Source organism: Neolamprologus brichardi, chromosome 7 (assembly GCF_056152115.1).
Source record: "Neolamprologus brichardi isolate AB-2024 chromosome 7, ASM5615211v1, whole genome shotgun sequence".
NCBI classification, from domain to species: Eukaryota; Metazoa; Chordata; class Actinopteri; order Cichliformes; family Cichlidae; genus Neolamprologus; species Neolamprologus brichardi.
The window spans coordinates 50,518,703-50,535,939 of NC_142110.1; the positions used below are offsets into that span (position 1 = coordinate 50,518,703).

Below are 17,237 nucleotides of genomic sequence, written 5' to 3' on the forward strand. Positions count from 1 at the left end.
GAGTTATTAAAAAGAGAGCCACCGGCATGGGACGCTATTTACCGCTATTCGGTCGATTTATAAGGCAGTGCGGATGAATTTTATTCATTCATATAAAATCTTTATGTACTTTGCGTGTAAAGGCCACTCATTTTCTGGTCCTCTAATGGCAATGGAAAGTAACTTTTTTTGTAGGCTACTCGTTAAAGCATTTTGCAAGTAGCCAAGGATATACATCTAATCCTAGTGTGTAATTCCTTCAAGTTCAGAGGCAAACGCTGGACTCTTCTGTTTATTAGATATCTCTAGTTTCTACTTACTTGCTCATCCAAAATTGAATAAACAACTTGTATATTAATGCAGATTGTGTGTGTATCTGAGTACTTTGCCACCGCTGTGTATCAGTACTCAACAAGACAACTACATTTTTTACTCCAAAGACAACAGTTTTTGCTCCGTGCCTGTCACGTGATTTGGGTCCTCAGAGAGCCCCTCGGGTCACTTGTAGATGAAGATGTGGGCTACACATTTGGACTTCTTGTTGGCCTTACAAATGAAAGGCAGTAGTGTTTCCTGCTGCTGTAACGGTGTCTTGAGTAACAAGGCTGTCTTTATGAGAGGACCTGGAGGGAGGGAGGCGGAGAGCTGGGCGGACCGGCGGACCTGCACGGAGCGCATCGGGGTCAAGTCGATCACATTAGCTATCTGACTTCCGCTCCTAACCTTCAAAATAAAACTTGTTTAAATTTTTTTTTTATATAGTCGCCCCCCCCCTCCCCCCCAAGGTTGTTGCTAGATTTAACCTGCTGTCATTCAGATTAGTCATTAATCAGTAAAGTTGTCGGATTTAAAAACCTAAGGTAAGTCAGAAAGATTAATAATTTCATGATGGGGACAAAGCTTTCTGAAGAGTTATATAATAGGGTGGCCAGAAAGGTATACATGGAAAGATGAATGAAAATGTAGACAAAACATTTTTTTGTATTATCATAGCTCTTGAGTTTAAAAACAAAAAAACTACAGTAGTGCCAGGAATATACAGATTGTTTTCCTGTTTTGAGCAATATCATAAGAAAAACAAACAATACAGCAATACAAACTCTTTTTGGTTTTCCAAACACACAGAACACAGAGAGCGACTAACAATGTCTTTCTCACTGAATGAACAGAATAAAAATAGTAAGGGTAAAGTTAAACAAGTAGACATTGCATGTGGGGGTTAATGTACAGTGAGATTAGATAAATATTTCATAATTTCATCTTTGAAAAAACCTACAACCTTTCACTGTTAAACTGATTTTTACATGACTTAAGGCACAAAGAAGTAACTGGACGACTTCCAGAGGAGCATTATGAGACTTTTCGCAAACAGAACGCTAGTATTTTGTACTGCAAACCAGACAACTTGAGGGGAAGGAATGGGGAAAGTTACCCTATGTTAAATGTAATTTCCCCAGTCGGCTGGGATACTTTTTTTTTTTTTTTTAATCACCATTCAATTAAAAAGCAGAAGTTTGGCACACAGTCTTCACTGCTAAGAGCTGAGCTTTTTTTGTTTTTGTTTTTTAAGTTGTTGCTGGTTTCCACTTTCCAATCATGATGGCAACAAGCCACATCATCTCTTAATTACTAGCGGATCAGTACCTAGTTTTTAACCCTTAAGTTCAGTATGTAGCCCACTGGACTGTATTAAATAAGTCGTTTTCTTGGAAATGAAAACAACAACAACATTACATTGATTTAGTGGTCATTATAACGTGTTCAAAAGTTGCAAAAATAATATCATGATTCATTTCATAAATTATGACACACTGCTCTCCCAGAAGTTTCCTTTATGGGTTAAAAGTATCAGTATCGATCAGCATCGCCAATACTGGCCCTGTATTTACTTGGTATCACTTCTGCTCTTAACCACGTTTCATTATCAGAAATTGTTGCTTTTAAGAGTTTGTGGTTTAATTGAACAAAAATCGAATAACTAATATGAACTGGGGAGCTTTGAATAAGTGCAGGTAACTATACTATTTTCCATTTTTAGTGCTTTTATTTTTATTTCTCTTTTTAAGCTAATGTAACTGGCTTAGATGAAAAGCTTTAGCAAAGCTTGATACGTAATTAGTGCATTTTATTGTGAAGGCAGTAGGCTTCTCGTGTTCCGGTGCTGTTCTCGCTGCTCCGCGGTACAAACGCTCACACCCGCTCCTGGACAACCGAAGAGTCGTCTGTGGACCGGTGGAGGGCTGCAGGACGGTTCCGCAGCACCGGGACACCGCTCACAGTGGACCGGACTGACGACTGCTGGGACAAGAGGTAAGTTGTCCGCATGAGAGGACACTGCTGATATACAGATGTAGCCTGTCGATAGCCGTACTGTAAAATAACAAAAGCCTAATATTTTAATAGGGAACATGTGCGGAGTTATTCTCACTTATTCTCTATCAGTGTAAATTGTTAGTTTATATTTGGATTGTCTGTAATTACAGGGTTTAGCGAGCAACTTTTTGTGCGTAATTACGCCGAACTTATCAGGTCATTTCCCCCCACAATGCGCTTTATGCAGATATCAGGAAGAGTCAAGGAAACGTGCAAAAAATTGTCCACAATTTTGAATTTAACTTGTGTTTGTTTTTGCAGCAGCGCCTTTTCTGACATTTAATTCATCCATCCCACACTAATATTTAATACCAATGCAGCACTACTCACTGACAGGGTCCAATCAGTGACTCATGTTTAAGGTCACTCCAGACCAAAACCACATAGAGGATCTGAACAAAACATCACCTACAATAATTTCAGCTGAGCAGACCCAGATAATAAAATTACATGCACTCAGTCAAAGTGTAGGCTTCTTTCTAACAGTATCCCACTGAATCTCACTCACTCTCTCTCTCCTGCTCTCTCTCTCTCTCCTGCTCTCTCTCTCTCTCCTGCTCTCTCTCTCTCTCCTGCTCTCTCTCATTCTCTCTCTCTCTGTCTCCTGCTCTCTCTCACTCTCTCTCACACACACACATGCATACATCCAGTACACACTGCTGGAGGTTTTTATCACAGAAAAGGCTCTAATCCTGCTTAGTGCGCTTACTAACAAGTACCTAGCACCCTGAAATATTTGGTTTGCATGCTGGCAGAGTAGATTGTTTTTTCCTCAGACTTGAAGAGTGAAACTTGAGGGATTACTCAGCGTGTGAGTTTGTTTGGGAGGCAGACCGTGTGTCTGTGTGTGTGTGCTACAGGTCTGTCATGGTGTGCACTTTTTAAAAGCTGATGTGACAATAACATCAGCTTTTATGTGTTAAGTGCACGTCTGTGAATGTTTACAGTTTCGCTTTCCCATGCTGCACCATCGTGTTTCACATTTCAGATAACAGCGTCATGCGAGGTAATTAGCCATTGACATTTCAAATGCTCTGATGTAACATCCCTGCAGCACAGTGACAAATGAGATCTGATGATATTACAGTCACCCTCGCTATGTGTCTTTTTATTCTTTCAGATGGTTCCAGTCTTGAGTAAACTATTGAGTTAAATGCAGATCGCATAAATGGCACTGATTTATCGCCCTGCGTTGGTAGGGCCGGCTGACAGTTAACAGTATAAATTATCAACAGCAGATGGTGGAGCTGGTTTGGTAGCAGTTAAAGAAACCTGTTGTAACCCCTTAAAGCCAAACCACAAGCCTTCACCTTAGCCTTGCTGCGAGGTTAGAGTTGAGAAACGTCTGATGGTAATTTCTGTTCTGCGGTGTGCTGCTTCAGGGAGAACAGGGAAGTTGTGAGTTTGCCTCATAATTGTTTAGTTTTTTCCCATTGCACAAGAAAAGCAACGGTGAATGCGCTGCAGGTGTTTCTGGTTGAGATGAGCAGGTGTAAAAAATGTTGATGCGCCGGATTTCTTCATTTTCTGTCAGCTTCAATTGTTTGCAGTCTTGCCATAATCTGTTGTCATCTATTTATAACTGTCCACTTGCAACCGTCACCGTCAACAACGATAAGACCCGTGACACAGGGAGTGTCTCACTGTGCAAACCACGATTTATTATATTACATTGCGATTATGCAGAGGCTTACTGTGCCCTCTATGAATTGGATTGCGGTTTTCATTGTGCTTCTGTGGATGATTTACTGCCATCTCAGAAAGGGCAAATTAGCGGGCACTGTATATATGTGTATATAACCATCCATCCATTTCCTTAACTGCTTATCAGATCCAGTGTTGCACTGGCTGGAGCCTCTCCCAGCTGTAATAAGGTGAGAGGCTTGCTGCTGCTGCTGCTGGCCGGCAGGAAAGCTGGGGGGGAGAACAAGTGCGTCAGATATCAGTGTGTTAGTCTGTACCATTAATTCCCCTATTATAAAAGGTCCACTTGCACTAATGTACATTTCACATTCATAAAAAGCAGGAAAAGGTTGAAATTTCTGACATCAGTGAAGGAGAATGTGGGAAGTAATTAGATTTTTTTTTTTTAACTTAAGAAGTGTCTGCTTTATTATCAGAAGAGTTGCCACTCTTTATTCCCTGCTGCAATGACCCATTTTCCCCATGGGGACCATTAATGCTTAATCTGATACAATCTAACCTAACCGTGAAGAAATGGAGCACTTGAAGAGAGGGAAAGCAGGGGGCGGGGTTAGACGGTGCATGTTAACACAGACACTTGTAGTGAAGTAGAGGAGTGTAGGCTTTTTCGTTGTTTTCGTTTTTTTTAAGGGCCTTCCAGATGGCACGCCAACTGGAAGGATCCGGAGAAACCGGCCCCTAATGAATGGGAGGGAGAATCACCTGAGGGGACAAGAAACATCAAAGAAACCTTTCTCTCACCTTCTTACCCTCCAACAGGCTCTTTTAATCCCGACTTTTTCCTCTCTCTGCTTCATTTTGTCCTTGGAGCATGTATCTCATCTACTCGCTTAATAGTTCCCCTCGAGTTATCTGAGGATATAGTTGTCAAACTCGCCACCCACTTTCTTTTCCCACTCGTTTTCAAATTTTATCTTAATTAATCTCTCCTCCTCTCCTCTCCTTTCCTTTCCTCTCCTCTGCTGTCCTTCCCTAGAGGATGTTCCCCAATTTTCCAGTAAGATAGCCAGAGGGCAGGTTCAGACAGCACTGTGTGAAAAGAAGACACTCAGTGAGGCCAACAAGCACACAAACACATTAACATCCCTGCCCTGCACGGTAACAAGTACACCACTCGGCAGAGGCTGCAGAGCTAGGATGACGGAGAGACCGACAGTATGGAGCAGAGTTTAAGCATGCATGCTTCTGTGGTTTGTACGGTTGCTTGTAGAGACCTCAGGGGTCAGTTACTCACAGACAGTTTATGTGTATGGAAGGAAAGGGCCGAGGTAGGAGGAGAAGGTTGTTTTTAAAAGATTAATATTCTCTCATATGAACGTGCTTTTCAGATGAGTATATGAAATGATGGGACTTAAAGGAAGATTTAAAGAACGCAACATAATTGTATATGGTCAGTAAAAAGCATAGCAATATACTGAATTTTATGATTTATTTATTTGCATACAGTAGATAAAGCTATTGCTCCTAGAAGCCTGCCTGGAAGCCTGCCTGTATTGTGAGATTCCTGTTTTTTGCCTTCAATATTTAGTTTTGCTCACTGCAGCGCCAAATGTGATTGGAGGAGTGGGCACTGCTGCATCTGGGTGGGTTTACTATGAAGGGAGTTGAACACAGCCAGGCTTTCTTTGTATTAGCTGGCTCGACAAATACCAGTCAGAGATAAAAGTGGCTGCTTTGCGGGTCATGTGGCTCTTCTTCCGCACAAAGTGATCCCTATGAGTGCACCCACTCCAATTGGGGATGACGATGATAATAAAATGGTGATAAAATTCTATGAAAAACATTAATAACACAAAATTAAAATATGACACGTTTGCAAATAAGGCGAGAAAAAAACTGTTAATTTGGAATTTAAAGCACAGAGCGGTAAACATTTTAATTAAGTTAATTTATCGCTGAGCGCCCTCTCAGTGCTGCTGTTTATTTCTGAGATGACGACTGCTCATTAGAGCCCTGAAACTTTAAACTGGATCCATTTAAACATTAATGGTTGCGTATCCTGATAACAGAGACGTTAGCTTCCCAGCACAATAAAGTGAGATAAATTTTATGACTTGATAGACGTGTTGTGTGTTCCGGTAGCTGCAACTCCAGCAGTGTGAAAGAAGCTTAGAAGCAGATTTTTAAAAAATATATACATATAAAAACATTTATACATTTCCCCAGTCACCAAATAACACAACACACAGTTTGCACTAGTGTAACTCTCCAGCTCGGTTTAATTTGTGATGTTAGTAAAAGCGGCTTAACAATTTGCACATGTAAATGTACTCGCCCATTAAGGAATCGATATTGGACTCAACAAATGCTGTAAATAAAAGGATGAAATTAATGCAAAGTCTGACCATAGTTTGCTCCCTACCAGCTTATGTGTTCACCATAAGTTACCAGTTGGTGATTTAGGTAAAAAGAGAGCCACATGACACAGAAACTCTGACTTTAAGCTAAACCATTAATCTTGCTTCTTAGTACACCCCTCTAGGATTCACATGGTATCGCCCCTCCCTGAGCCTGGTTCTGCCGGAGGTTTCTTCCTGTTAAAAGGGAGTTTTTCCTTCCCACTGTCGCCAAAGTGCTTGCTCATAGGGGGTCATATGATTGTTGGGTTTTTCTCTGTATCTATGAAGCGCCTTGAGGCGACATTTGTTGTGATTTGGCGCTATATAAATAAAATTGAATTGAATTGAATTGAATTGAATTATCGTGCTTGTGACTGTTTGTGTAGGTATTTGACTACACCCACTGAAGGATTCTGGGCATGCAACCTACACAAGCTTGCTTGTGCGCAGAGAAAGAAACCAACCGGATGTAGCTCGACATGGATTATATGACGTGAAGAAATGCAATCTATGATATGTTCAAGTTGAACGCTGATTATCTGAAAAGATTTTTTTTTTTTTTTTTTTATCTTGAAGACGTCAACTTGGATCCACTCTTTGAAGCTTGGCTTTCTTTCTTATTGTGGTTTAGTAACAGTGCAAATAGATAAATGAATCACTTAAAGCACATTTGTTAATGATTAATAGCTGATTAAAAAAAAAAAAAAAAAAAAAAGTCCACTAGGTTCACCAGTGTATGAATGTGTGTGTGAATGGGTGGATGACTGGATGTGTAAAGCGCTATACAAATACAGGCCATTTACCATTTTACCATTTTTACAAGAAACAGTCGATCAGTCACAATCCATACAGTTTTCTCCAGAGAAGTTGCTGGCTGGGTGGCCAAAAAAACAAAATAAAAAACAACAAGAGCTCTGCTGGAGGACAGTTTATGCATCAGAAACTGTTCAGTAATCTATTTATTTATTTATTTTTATAGATTGTTTTGAGAGATTTTGCAGTCTGTTAAAATAACAAACCTCGGAAATATCGGAAAGTCTGGCGCTTGACTGTTTTTGTGTGCAGCCGACATTCTCTGTTTTCTCAGGCTACACTGTGCTCACCTTTGTGCTAGATTGTATTATTCTTAATTGTTCATTTAAAAAACAAAACAACTTTGTCACCTTTTCCTGTGCTGCAACACATATTTTGGACACTGCCCTCTAGTGACAATTAGAGGGCTGAAACATGTAGACAACAGTTGCGTGCAGGCTCTGTGTAGACAATCACATGGGTGTGATTGGAGAGGCAGAGCTGGACTTGACCAGAGGCTCTGCAGCCTCTCCTGATATGTCAAGTCATTACACTCAAGCTGTGACCTCTGAAGTCAACGGGAAGTGGCATAATTTGCAGTTCCCTAAAGGTGAGTGGGTTATAATCTTCCGTCTTAATGACCGGCGTGTTTGGAGCCTGTTACAAAATCAGTTTTGATATGAAAAATAGGCATGAAAAAACATGCAAAGACAGAAACCCCCCAGCATTTGATTCAAACCCAGGACCTTTTTACTGTGAGGCAACAGTGGTAACGACTCCACCACTGTGCCTCCCTATGTCTAGCCCGCTTCTTTAAATTGTTTTAAGGTTTAAAATGAATGCATAACTAAGGGCGCGGCCACTTTGAATAATTCACGAGTGCCATTTTTCTTTGTTTAGGGTTTTGTTTTTGAGCTGCTTCCTATTTGCCAAAATTAGCATTCCACAGTGAATGACAGATAAAGGAACTAAGCTAGAAAGCCAGTGCTGTCATGAGCTGAGAGCATGAAAATATGGTCACATCTACTTTCCAAACCCAACATGGCACTAGGCAAAACAGCTGGGCTTAAGATGGGAGTCCACAAACTGTGGGGTGACGTCACTTTGGCTGCATCTATCTTTCTCTCATAATCATGCAATCTGTGCTGGCATTCCTTTTATATCTTCAGTCTGGCGCTGCCACCATCCCCACTGATGTCTGTGGGGGAGTATAAACAAGCACATCTTGAAAACAGCTGAATGCGAAGTAGGGTGAGTATTGAAGTCTCTTTTTCAGAGACTAAGATTTATGAACAGTTTGCTTGTTTGTTTGTTTAGTAAAATGTGGTTTTTCAGAGCGTGTTCTGGCATGAGCATGTTAAGATTTCCCCTCATGTGCACTGTGGATCTGAAAACGATCAAAACCCAAAATGCACAAAGTAATGGAAAACAGTGGCTGCCATGAACAGGAAAGAAAAAATCTACAACTTTGAAGTGCAACTATATAATAATTCAATAGGAGATGCAGATGTGAGAGATAAAAAGCTTAAATGTGCGAAAGTGCTGATAAAATCCTGAACAATATAAGTACAGTGTCTTCTGTGTGTTTCTGCTTTACAACCACCCCGCCTAATTTTCCAGGCCATTGCACTCTCTTTCACACAAACACTCACACCCTTTGAAAAGATACATATACTGTGAATTCCCAGTGCATACATTTTTATGAAAGAGCAGTCTGATGGAGACAACAAAGACAGTCTGCTCTTTAAAAATGACAGCGGGGATTAAGATGCTTCGTTTGTCGCGACGTTGCGGTCACGAGGTTGCTTCTCAAATGCCTCAGGCACTTAAAGGTTGGCCTGAAGCACAGAGAGGAGCACACAAACAGAGATATGCTGTCACCCGCGTGTGATTTCTGCTTCACCAGTGCGACTGAGACTCACAAAATGGGGCAACGGACAGAGAAGAAATTCATTCTTTCTCTTCCCCCCCCCCCCCTTTTTTTTTTTTCTAAGTGCAAACTCCTGCAGCTTCAGCTACTCTCTCAATACTCGTTGCTACACTTTGCTCACACGTTATCTCCTCTCTGACTTATTTTCACAAAGATGAGCACAACACTTCTAACAGGTGTCAAGAGGAAGACAATATTTTTGATGCACAGATGCGCCGATTTCAGTAGAAACAAACAAAGTGAAACAAACAGGCATAAATCCCCTGGGGGCAGGAAACAGCAGCGGGAGGGGAGGAAGTGATTTTAGCGGCTGACCCAGATGCTGCTGCTGGGAATATCTCTGGTCACCAAATACTAAATCATTCTTTTTCTCGGTCCTTACTTTCTTTTCTTTGTGACAGGCAGATTATTTTCCGCTCTCTACTGGATGTCTCTCTGCATCTGTGTTTCTATTTCCGGCATATCTAATAATGGAGACAGCACATTTATCAGCTGTGACATCTCAAAAAGTGAAGAAATGTAATGTGTTGGTAAACAAACTATCGTTCGTATTGCCTGTAGATGTATTCGATGCATTCTGCAAAAGGAAAGCGGGAAAAAGCTTTTTCAAACAGAGTAGCTCAGTGTACTATGAGGACTGAAACAACCATCAGGAAACTGTTATCAGGTGTCGGCCCTGCCAAGCACTGACTTAAAGGTGGAGGTTGAAGAGACACGGAGGCAGAGAGAAAACACAGGAACTATTGTGGTAAACTTCACGGCAGGTTTGTTTTGGGGGGGGGGGCTTGCGCTGTTGAAATTGATTTATACTGAGAATCTGATGTTTACAAAAAGTCACGTGATCAGTTTATATAATTTCCTTTCTGAGAAACTGTATGTTTGGATTTACGGTAGATCCAGACATCTGTGGTTTTCAGGTCTCTGAAGGATCTCCACAACAAAGTTTTCTGCTAGCACAGACGAAAACTAAATAGATTAAAAAACATTTCTAACTTTATAGCCACACCTGCACAGAGTACTTGAGGCTTTACTTGGCTAAGGGATTTGAAGCTTGAAGTGCTAACACAAGAATCCTAACAGTATCAGTGGTGATATGCTCCTCTTAAACACATGCAGTCAATTCAGTTCAGTTTTATTTATGTAGCGCCAAATCACGGCAACAGTCATCTCAAGGAATTTACATTGTAAGGTAAAGAAAACCCCAGCATTCAAATGACCACCTATTAGCGAGCACTGAGTGACAGTGGGAAGGAAAAACTCTCCTTTTAACTGGAAGAAACCTCCAGCAGAACCAGGGTCAAGGAGGGGCAGGCATTTGCCGCACCGGCTGAGGGTGAGGGGAGTAAAACGGGACAAAAGACATACTGTGGAAGAGAGGTGGAGATCATAATGACTAATGATAACTAATGGCAAAGTGAAGAAGAAAGTTTTTCAGAGGACTCTGTGCAGTCCTGTCAAACTTTTAATTTATCCTTAACTGCTTCCATAGAAATTAAGAGGATGAGTAGCAGCCAAGTGCTGCTACTACTTGATTAAATGAACATCATTAGATAGACTCACACTGTATCTGTGAGTCTCTCTGCAAAAACATTTGGTGGTTTTTTGCTGGTGTGATATTGTGACATTGTTAACACAATATCACAGTGGACCTGACCCTGCAATACTGCAGAAAGTCCAAGAGCTGCTTGCCGAACTCTGCATGCCTTAGTTAGCATGTTAAATGTTTAAGTTCAGGACAGTACAATTAGAAAAAGACTGAACAAGTATGACTTGTTTGGCCGGTTTACCAGAGGACAGTGTCTTTTGTCTAAAAAGAGGATCGCAGCACAGCTTAGCTTTGCAAAGCTGCAAAAGAACAAACCACAAAACCTAAGAGATCTATGCATAAACGGATGTCCACAAACCTCAATGGACTGAAGCAACGCTTTAAAGAAGAGCATGCTAAATTTCCTCCAGAGCCTTAAGAGAGACTGATAAAGTCGCACAGAAAATGATAAATGATTACATTAAGTAAGTAAAGGTGGTTCTACTTTCTTTTTCACAGGCCTGAATAATGTCTCTCACTATTTTACCATAGCTTGTTAGCACAGATGTAGCACATGTCAGACACATTGTGAGAATAAACATTTTATGAGCATGCGTTTACTTTAGTGCTAGATGGTAACAGGAAACTATATGCCTGTAATTATTTCTCTGCGGTGTTCTTGTGTTGAGGCCACGGCTATCCCCGTGGGGAGTCAAATAACCAGGGCTGAATCAATTCATTCATTCCGGTGGGACTCGGTGGTTTGACTGCGGGGCTCTGCTCATAAATCAAAGTTACACCAGCCTTCTTTGCAGTGATGAATCTTTCTCACATACCTGTATGACTTGGAATGACCACATTGCCATAGACAACATATACTTTTGTTCTGTTAGGGGTACATTTACAAAGGTTTCAAGAAGCTGAACCAAACTAAAATAGCGCAGGGAGAGAACAATCACCCCAGCCTTAGTCAGCTGATGGCTCAGTTGACGATAATCAAATAGAAGAACTTGACATTTCGCGAAAAGTTCTGCATGCTAACCTAATCACCTGCTGGCTGTAGCTTCATACTCTCCTCCCACCACGAGCTTGCATTTGACAATGCAAAGCAGTGCATTTGTTCCTCAGTAAAAACAGGAAATTGACCATCACAATGCCAGACCCAGGCACACGCTTTAATTCGTGTGAATGGCTTGTGATCACATTTACTGGCATTAGTTCGAGCGCAACTGTGCTACAGGTTCCCTGCATGCGGCCACAACTCTCAGCTAATGAGAAGCTTTTGTGAACGAGCCAAAATGAACTGATTAAACTGCCATTAATGTCATGCCACATTTTTGGAAGATCCATGGCTCCATATAATGATATCATGAGAACTTTTTCTGTAATTCAAAGGACGATACTCGATGTGAGGAGCCGCAGCACGCTCTCCAGCACTAACTCAGCCACTTTTCCCCGAGCGTCCTCTCCTCAAACATTTTTTAAGTCAGCAGCGGAGGTCCTGCTGGAGAGACGCTCTGTCTGTCCTGATTCAGCCATCTGTTAGAGCACAGTCCAGTATTCACTTCTGCCATATACTAATCCTTTCATTACGCTCAGCTTCAGGCTGTCCTGTCAAAGAGCTGACTGTGTGGGGAGTCAAGAGAGACCGTGACTGATACACAGAGATACATTTACAGATACATACAGGAACACTGAAACACCTTCCCACAAGAACATATATATGCATAGACACGCACACAAAACGTCTACTTATGCTCAAGACTTGCATTCAGACATCCAGATACACCATACTGCTGCTCACCTTTCCCACGCAGAAGACATAAAGTACAGAGTTATTGCTTAAACTTTATAGCTTGTTGTTCACCACTTAGTACTACTTTGTTTCAAGTGACGTTTTTGGATTACCACAAAACACAAAGCACGTCTGGTGCTGATCGTGTCAGTGGTTGTATCTGCATTTGGCTGGTAGCGGTGAATGTTTGTCTGTTGTGTAAGATCAATTTTGTGCTGACTAAATGTTCTAACATGGCTAGATAAAGTCTTTTTGGGATGACGGTTCCTTTTTTGGGACAAGTTATTTTACCATCTGTGCCAGACAAAAAGTCATAAGATCATCACTTTCATTACAGTTTTTCTTTCGTAACATAAATCGACGGGATATTCTAACCAAGCCCACAAAATTTGTTATAATTCATCATCTGGGGACTAAAACGGTGGTCCAAACAACTAACGTTGCTATCCACAAAGCCATCCCAGTAAAAATGCTGCTCAAGAGCTTTTGTGAGTAAAGTTTAAATATAGTCCTCGAAAAAACAACAATGCATTCCCCATCATTCAGAAGCATGTCGAGGCAATAACATGAACTAATGGTTTTCTATGTGGCTATCAGTCTCTCACATTGCTATAAAGGAAATTTAAACCACTTTTCTTTACAATGTTGCTTGTTGAGTTTTGCAAGCATTCATTATATACATTTATTTGTCTTTGAAGGGCCTACTGCGGCACCTCAGTCCAGGTGAGGTCTGGACTTTGACTGTGTCATTGCAACACCTTGATTCTTTTCTTTTTCAGCCATTCTGTTTTAGATTTGCTGCTGTTCTTGAGATCTTTGTCCTATTGCATGACAATTTTGTGCCAGTTGACAAATTGTCACATGGCGTCACATTTGTCTCCAGAAGACTCTACAGAGTTCATGGTTGACTCAATGACTGCAAGGTGCCCAGGTCCCAAGTATGCAATCTAAGTCAACACTCCACTGTGCAGTGCTTGACATTCGGTATGAGGTGTTTGTGCCAATATGCTGTGTTTGGTTTTTGCCAAATGGTGGACAAACCAGACATCTTGTGGTTAACTTTAACATTAACATGTTAAATGAGGACTGCAGAGTCGGAGATGTAGCTTTTTTATTTTTTGCAGTTTGTCTGAGCATTGCATAATCTGAGCTTCAGGTGAATTTGCTGGAACATTAATTCCTGGGAAACTTGTGGTATTTTGGATGCTCCCGACCAGCAGAATGCCAACATTTACTTTTATACAGGTGGTCAGAAAATATGGCAATAAGTTCATCAATTGCATCAACAGCACCTGGCTGATAATAACTCTCTTAATTCATATGGAGAAAGTAAGGGAGTATTTACTTTACTGTCTTTATTGCATGACTGTGGATACATAAAGAGCAATAATATGACACTACAGTCCACTTCATGTGCACATACCAATACACACACTGCAGGTACAAATAGCTGCATAGGTGTATACATATTTTCCTCTCTATTCCCTGATCTCTCTCTCTCACACACACACACACACACACACACACACACACACACACACACACACACACACACACACACACACCCCTTAGCACATATGAACTATAACTTCTGGAGTTTCAAGCTCACGCACCCTTACTTACTGCGTCATATCTTCAGTGACAACATTGTTTTCCAGGAGCTTTAGTCCTGAAGCAATGCTTGGTTTGGCAACTTCTTGCCACCCTAAAACTAACATGTCAGAGTAGCCTGGTCGGTTTCTGATTCAGTGCATATTTAAAGACACACCCTCCAGTGTTTAGAGAAAGCTGGTGCACGTCAAAATGTTAAAAAGAATTGTTTCCAATAACAGTCCTTTCTGTCTCCTTTCTGTTTCCTTTGTCAGGAAAACGGCTTTGGAAAAAAAACAAACAGATGACTACTGAGGATTAGAGTTCTATGAATTTTTTTTCTTCTTTCTTTCTTTCTGCATCAGTCACATTTGTATTGGAGACTATTTGGCTGAGCATTTGGATACTGGAAGGAGGACAGGAAGAGGACAACATGGACTTAGTGGGAGAGTCAGAGCAAACAGATGAGTCACTTATGAGTGACAGATGATGCAACAGTGTCTGGAACAGTTTCTTCTCACAGACCATGGAGCTAATTGGACCAAGAGAAAGGGAGAAAGTGTTTTTTCACAAGTGTCTGCCTTTTTTCTTTTTTTTCCATTATTTTGCCAGTGACACAACAGTCTCAGGCAGTTGGGAACCAATGACCTAATTCAAATTAAATGACCTCACACTGATATGTAGCCCGCCTGCTCACCGGGTGATGGAACATAAACACAAGTCAGACATCATTAAGGCCAGAGTGTGTGAGGTTACATGATACCTCTGTGGGTTTAACCAGGAGGAGTGAGTTTTGATGTTGCGTGCAGTGATGTTACGGCGCGGACTACTGTTGTGGGTGTCCCGTGTCGGGGGGCTTCTGGTGCTCCTCTGCTGCTCACTTTCGCTCCTTTATGTGATGAGATGCAGCCCGCCATACTCTAATGACCCTCCACTGAGTCATATATTACCCCACGCTGGATCTAATCATCCCAGCCTGGGAGGCACGAGGCCGGAGACCGGAGCGGGAGCCGCTGGGGTCGGAGGAGCTGGGCCTGCCCACAGCGGCGGTCCTCCGAGTGCCCACTCTTACCAGGTGCTCCTCCAAGAGCGTGAGGAGCAGCACCGCCTCCACATCTCCTCCTTGAAGAAACAGATAGCTCAGTTGAAAGAGGCATTGCAGGAGCGCAGTCAGCAGTTGAAAGGAGTACAGGAAAGCCTGAAAAAAGCCAATGGAGGCCCAGCAGAGGGGCAGGAAGGAGGCGCTGCCTCACAAGGAGGTGGTGTTGGAGAAGCTCAGGTAGCCAAGAGCCAGCCTGCGGACCTACAGGAGTTCCTGAAGGCCCAGTTGTCAAAAGCTGAGGTGACCTCTGGCATCAGGTTGCCCAGCGAGTACGCTGTAGTGCCATTTGAGAGCTTCACCCTGCAAAGAGTATACCAGCTGGAGATGGGGCTGACACGTCATCCGGAGGAGAAGCCTGTGAGAAAGGACAAACGAGAGGAGCTTGCGGAGGTCCTGGAGACGGCTCTGCATAGCCTCAATACGCCTTCATCTGAGCAGGACCACAGGAGTGCAGCGGAAAAGGCCCAAGTCTACACACCATCTGACTTCATAGAAGGTGAGAGCATGTTAAATCTCAACCCAATCTCCTGAAATATGTGTTTATCTGCAAATATTTTATCAAAGGTAAATGTGTATGGTATCAACAGAAGCACTTGAAGGGTGAATGTTTCTAATTTGCGTTGCACTTCAAGTTTCACTACAGCTCAGAGAGTGTTGGCAGACAAGGCAGCGTCTTCCATGCAAGCTACGGAGCAGCCAAAGCAATCATAAGGAGGTTTTTGTTGTAGCACCTTCTTTGCAACCAACCAATACCAGTGGCAAATACCCACAGTGCATCGCTGTAAAGGATAGCGCCACACTGGATTTGTAATGCAAGATAATATGAGGGCCAGCAACACAATGATCATCCTATTTTTTATTGTTATGTAATTGTATTTGAATGTGCTAAATTGCCCTGCTACTGTTGGCTACTGGGATATTGTATAACTAATGTATAATGGCAATCATTGAAATTCAAGTTCCTTAAGAGCTACTTGGTTGTGTTCTACCGCTGATTTCACTCTTTGCCTTTGAATTTAACAAATTACACGTTAAATAATTAATAATAATAGAATTAAATGCATATTTCTTTGTTACACTGTGTTAAATCTAAACTCCCCTAACCACATTTGTTTTACTGTCAACAGCTTTTCTCCTCAGAACACAATTACTCTAATATCTTCTGCTATCTTGCTTTACCTTTCTCTCCTTTTCTTTTGTCAACATGAATCCCTGGAAGGTCAGAAATATGTGTATTTGTGTAAAACCACAGTCATTATATCCTCCTAGTTTGTTCTTCTGCAGCTATGATCATAACCTCAGGAAATGAGCACAGCTGCTGCTCAATCACAGCGCAGGATCTCTTCAAACACGGTGTTTTAGTGTGTGTGTGCCTGCTCTTTGAAGGTCACTATCTTCACTGTGTGAGTGGGTGGAGGTTTTAAAGAGAGTGATGGGGCACCTAGCTCTGTAGAAATGAGCTAAAGGTCACCATGTGGAGCTCCATGCATCCGTATTAGCTTGTGTGTGGTCCTGCGCAATCTAGGTCTGTGTTTATGTGGTTGTGGCTTTAAAGGATGTGCATGCATTTGTGCATCTGTTTGTGTTCACGCAAGCGGTCTCCACATTTCTTTAAGTCAGCAGCAGGGAAATGCATTTTTTTTTTTTAAATGAAATGGAGACGCTTGCTCACATCTCTTGTGCTTTTTTCCCTTTAATGGGCTTGGACATCGATTTTAAGTGATTCTCGAACAAACAACATTTTATCCAACCAGTCAGACAAGTGAAAGCCAGTCAAGACTAACACAAGCATCTTTGGGGAGTTTGAGGGCTGCATTAGCAATCTAGTGAGCTGAAACTGTACACAAACACTAGAGGTATGCAAAATGAACTTGCCAGCAACTATGTTGTGGCCTCACAAAGAGAAAAAGAAGTGCAGTTAGACTAAAAAGACAGAGACAGGAAGTGGCGGCACTCAGTCTAAATAGTTTAACGTATTTACTAAATGAAAGATTATGGTGTCCCTTTGGGAAATGAGGCCTTGGCTCACAGGAAGCAGGCCAATTTAACAGGAAGGCCTTAATTCAAGCTGCTATTAGGCAAAATCTATGGCTGCAGATATCCCTCTG

General features: G+C 41.8%; 1 protein-coding gene across 1 annotated transcript in view; it reads left to right on the forward strand.

The window, feature by feature from the left end:
- The first annotated feature begins 2,180 nt into the window (after positions 1-2,180).
- Positions 2,181-17,237, forward strand: part of csgalnact1a (chondroitin sulfate N-acetylgalactosaminyltransferase 1a) — a 36,569-nt gene continuing 21,512 nt past the window's right edge. The window contains exons 1-2 of the mRNA XM_006789105.3: positions 2,181-2,289; positions 14,303-15,625. Coding sequence (XP_006789168.2) covers positions 14,824-15,625 — 802 coding nt within the window. The 5' untranslated portion in view covers positions 2,181-2,289; positions 14,303-14,823. The remainder of the gene's footprint in view (positions 2,290-14,302; positions 15,626-17,237) is intronic.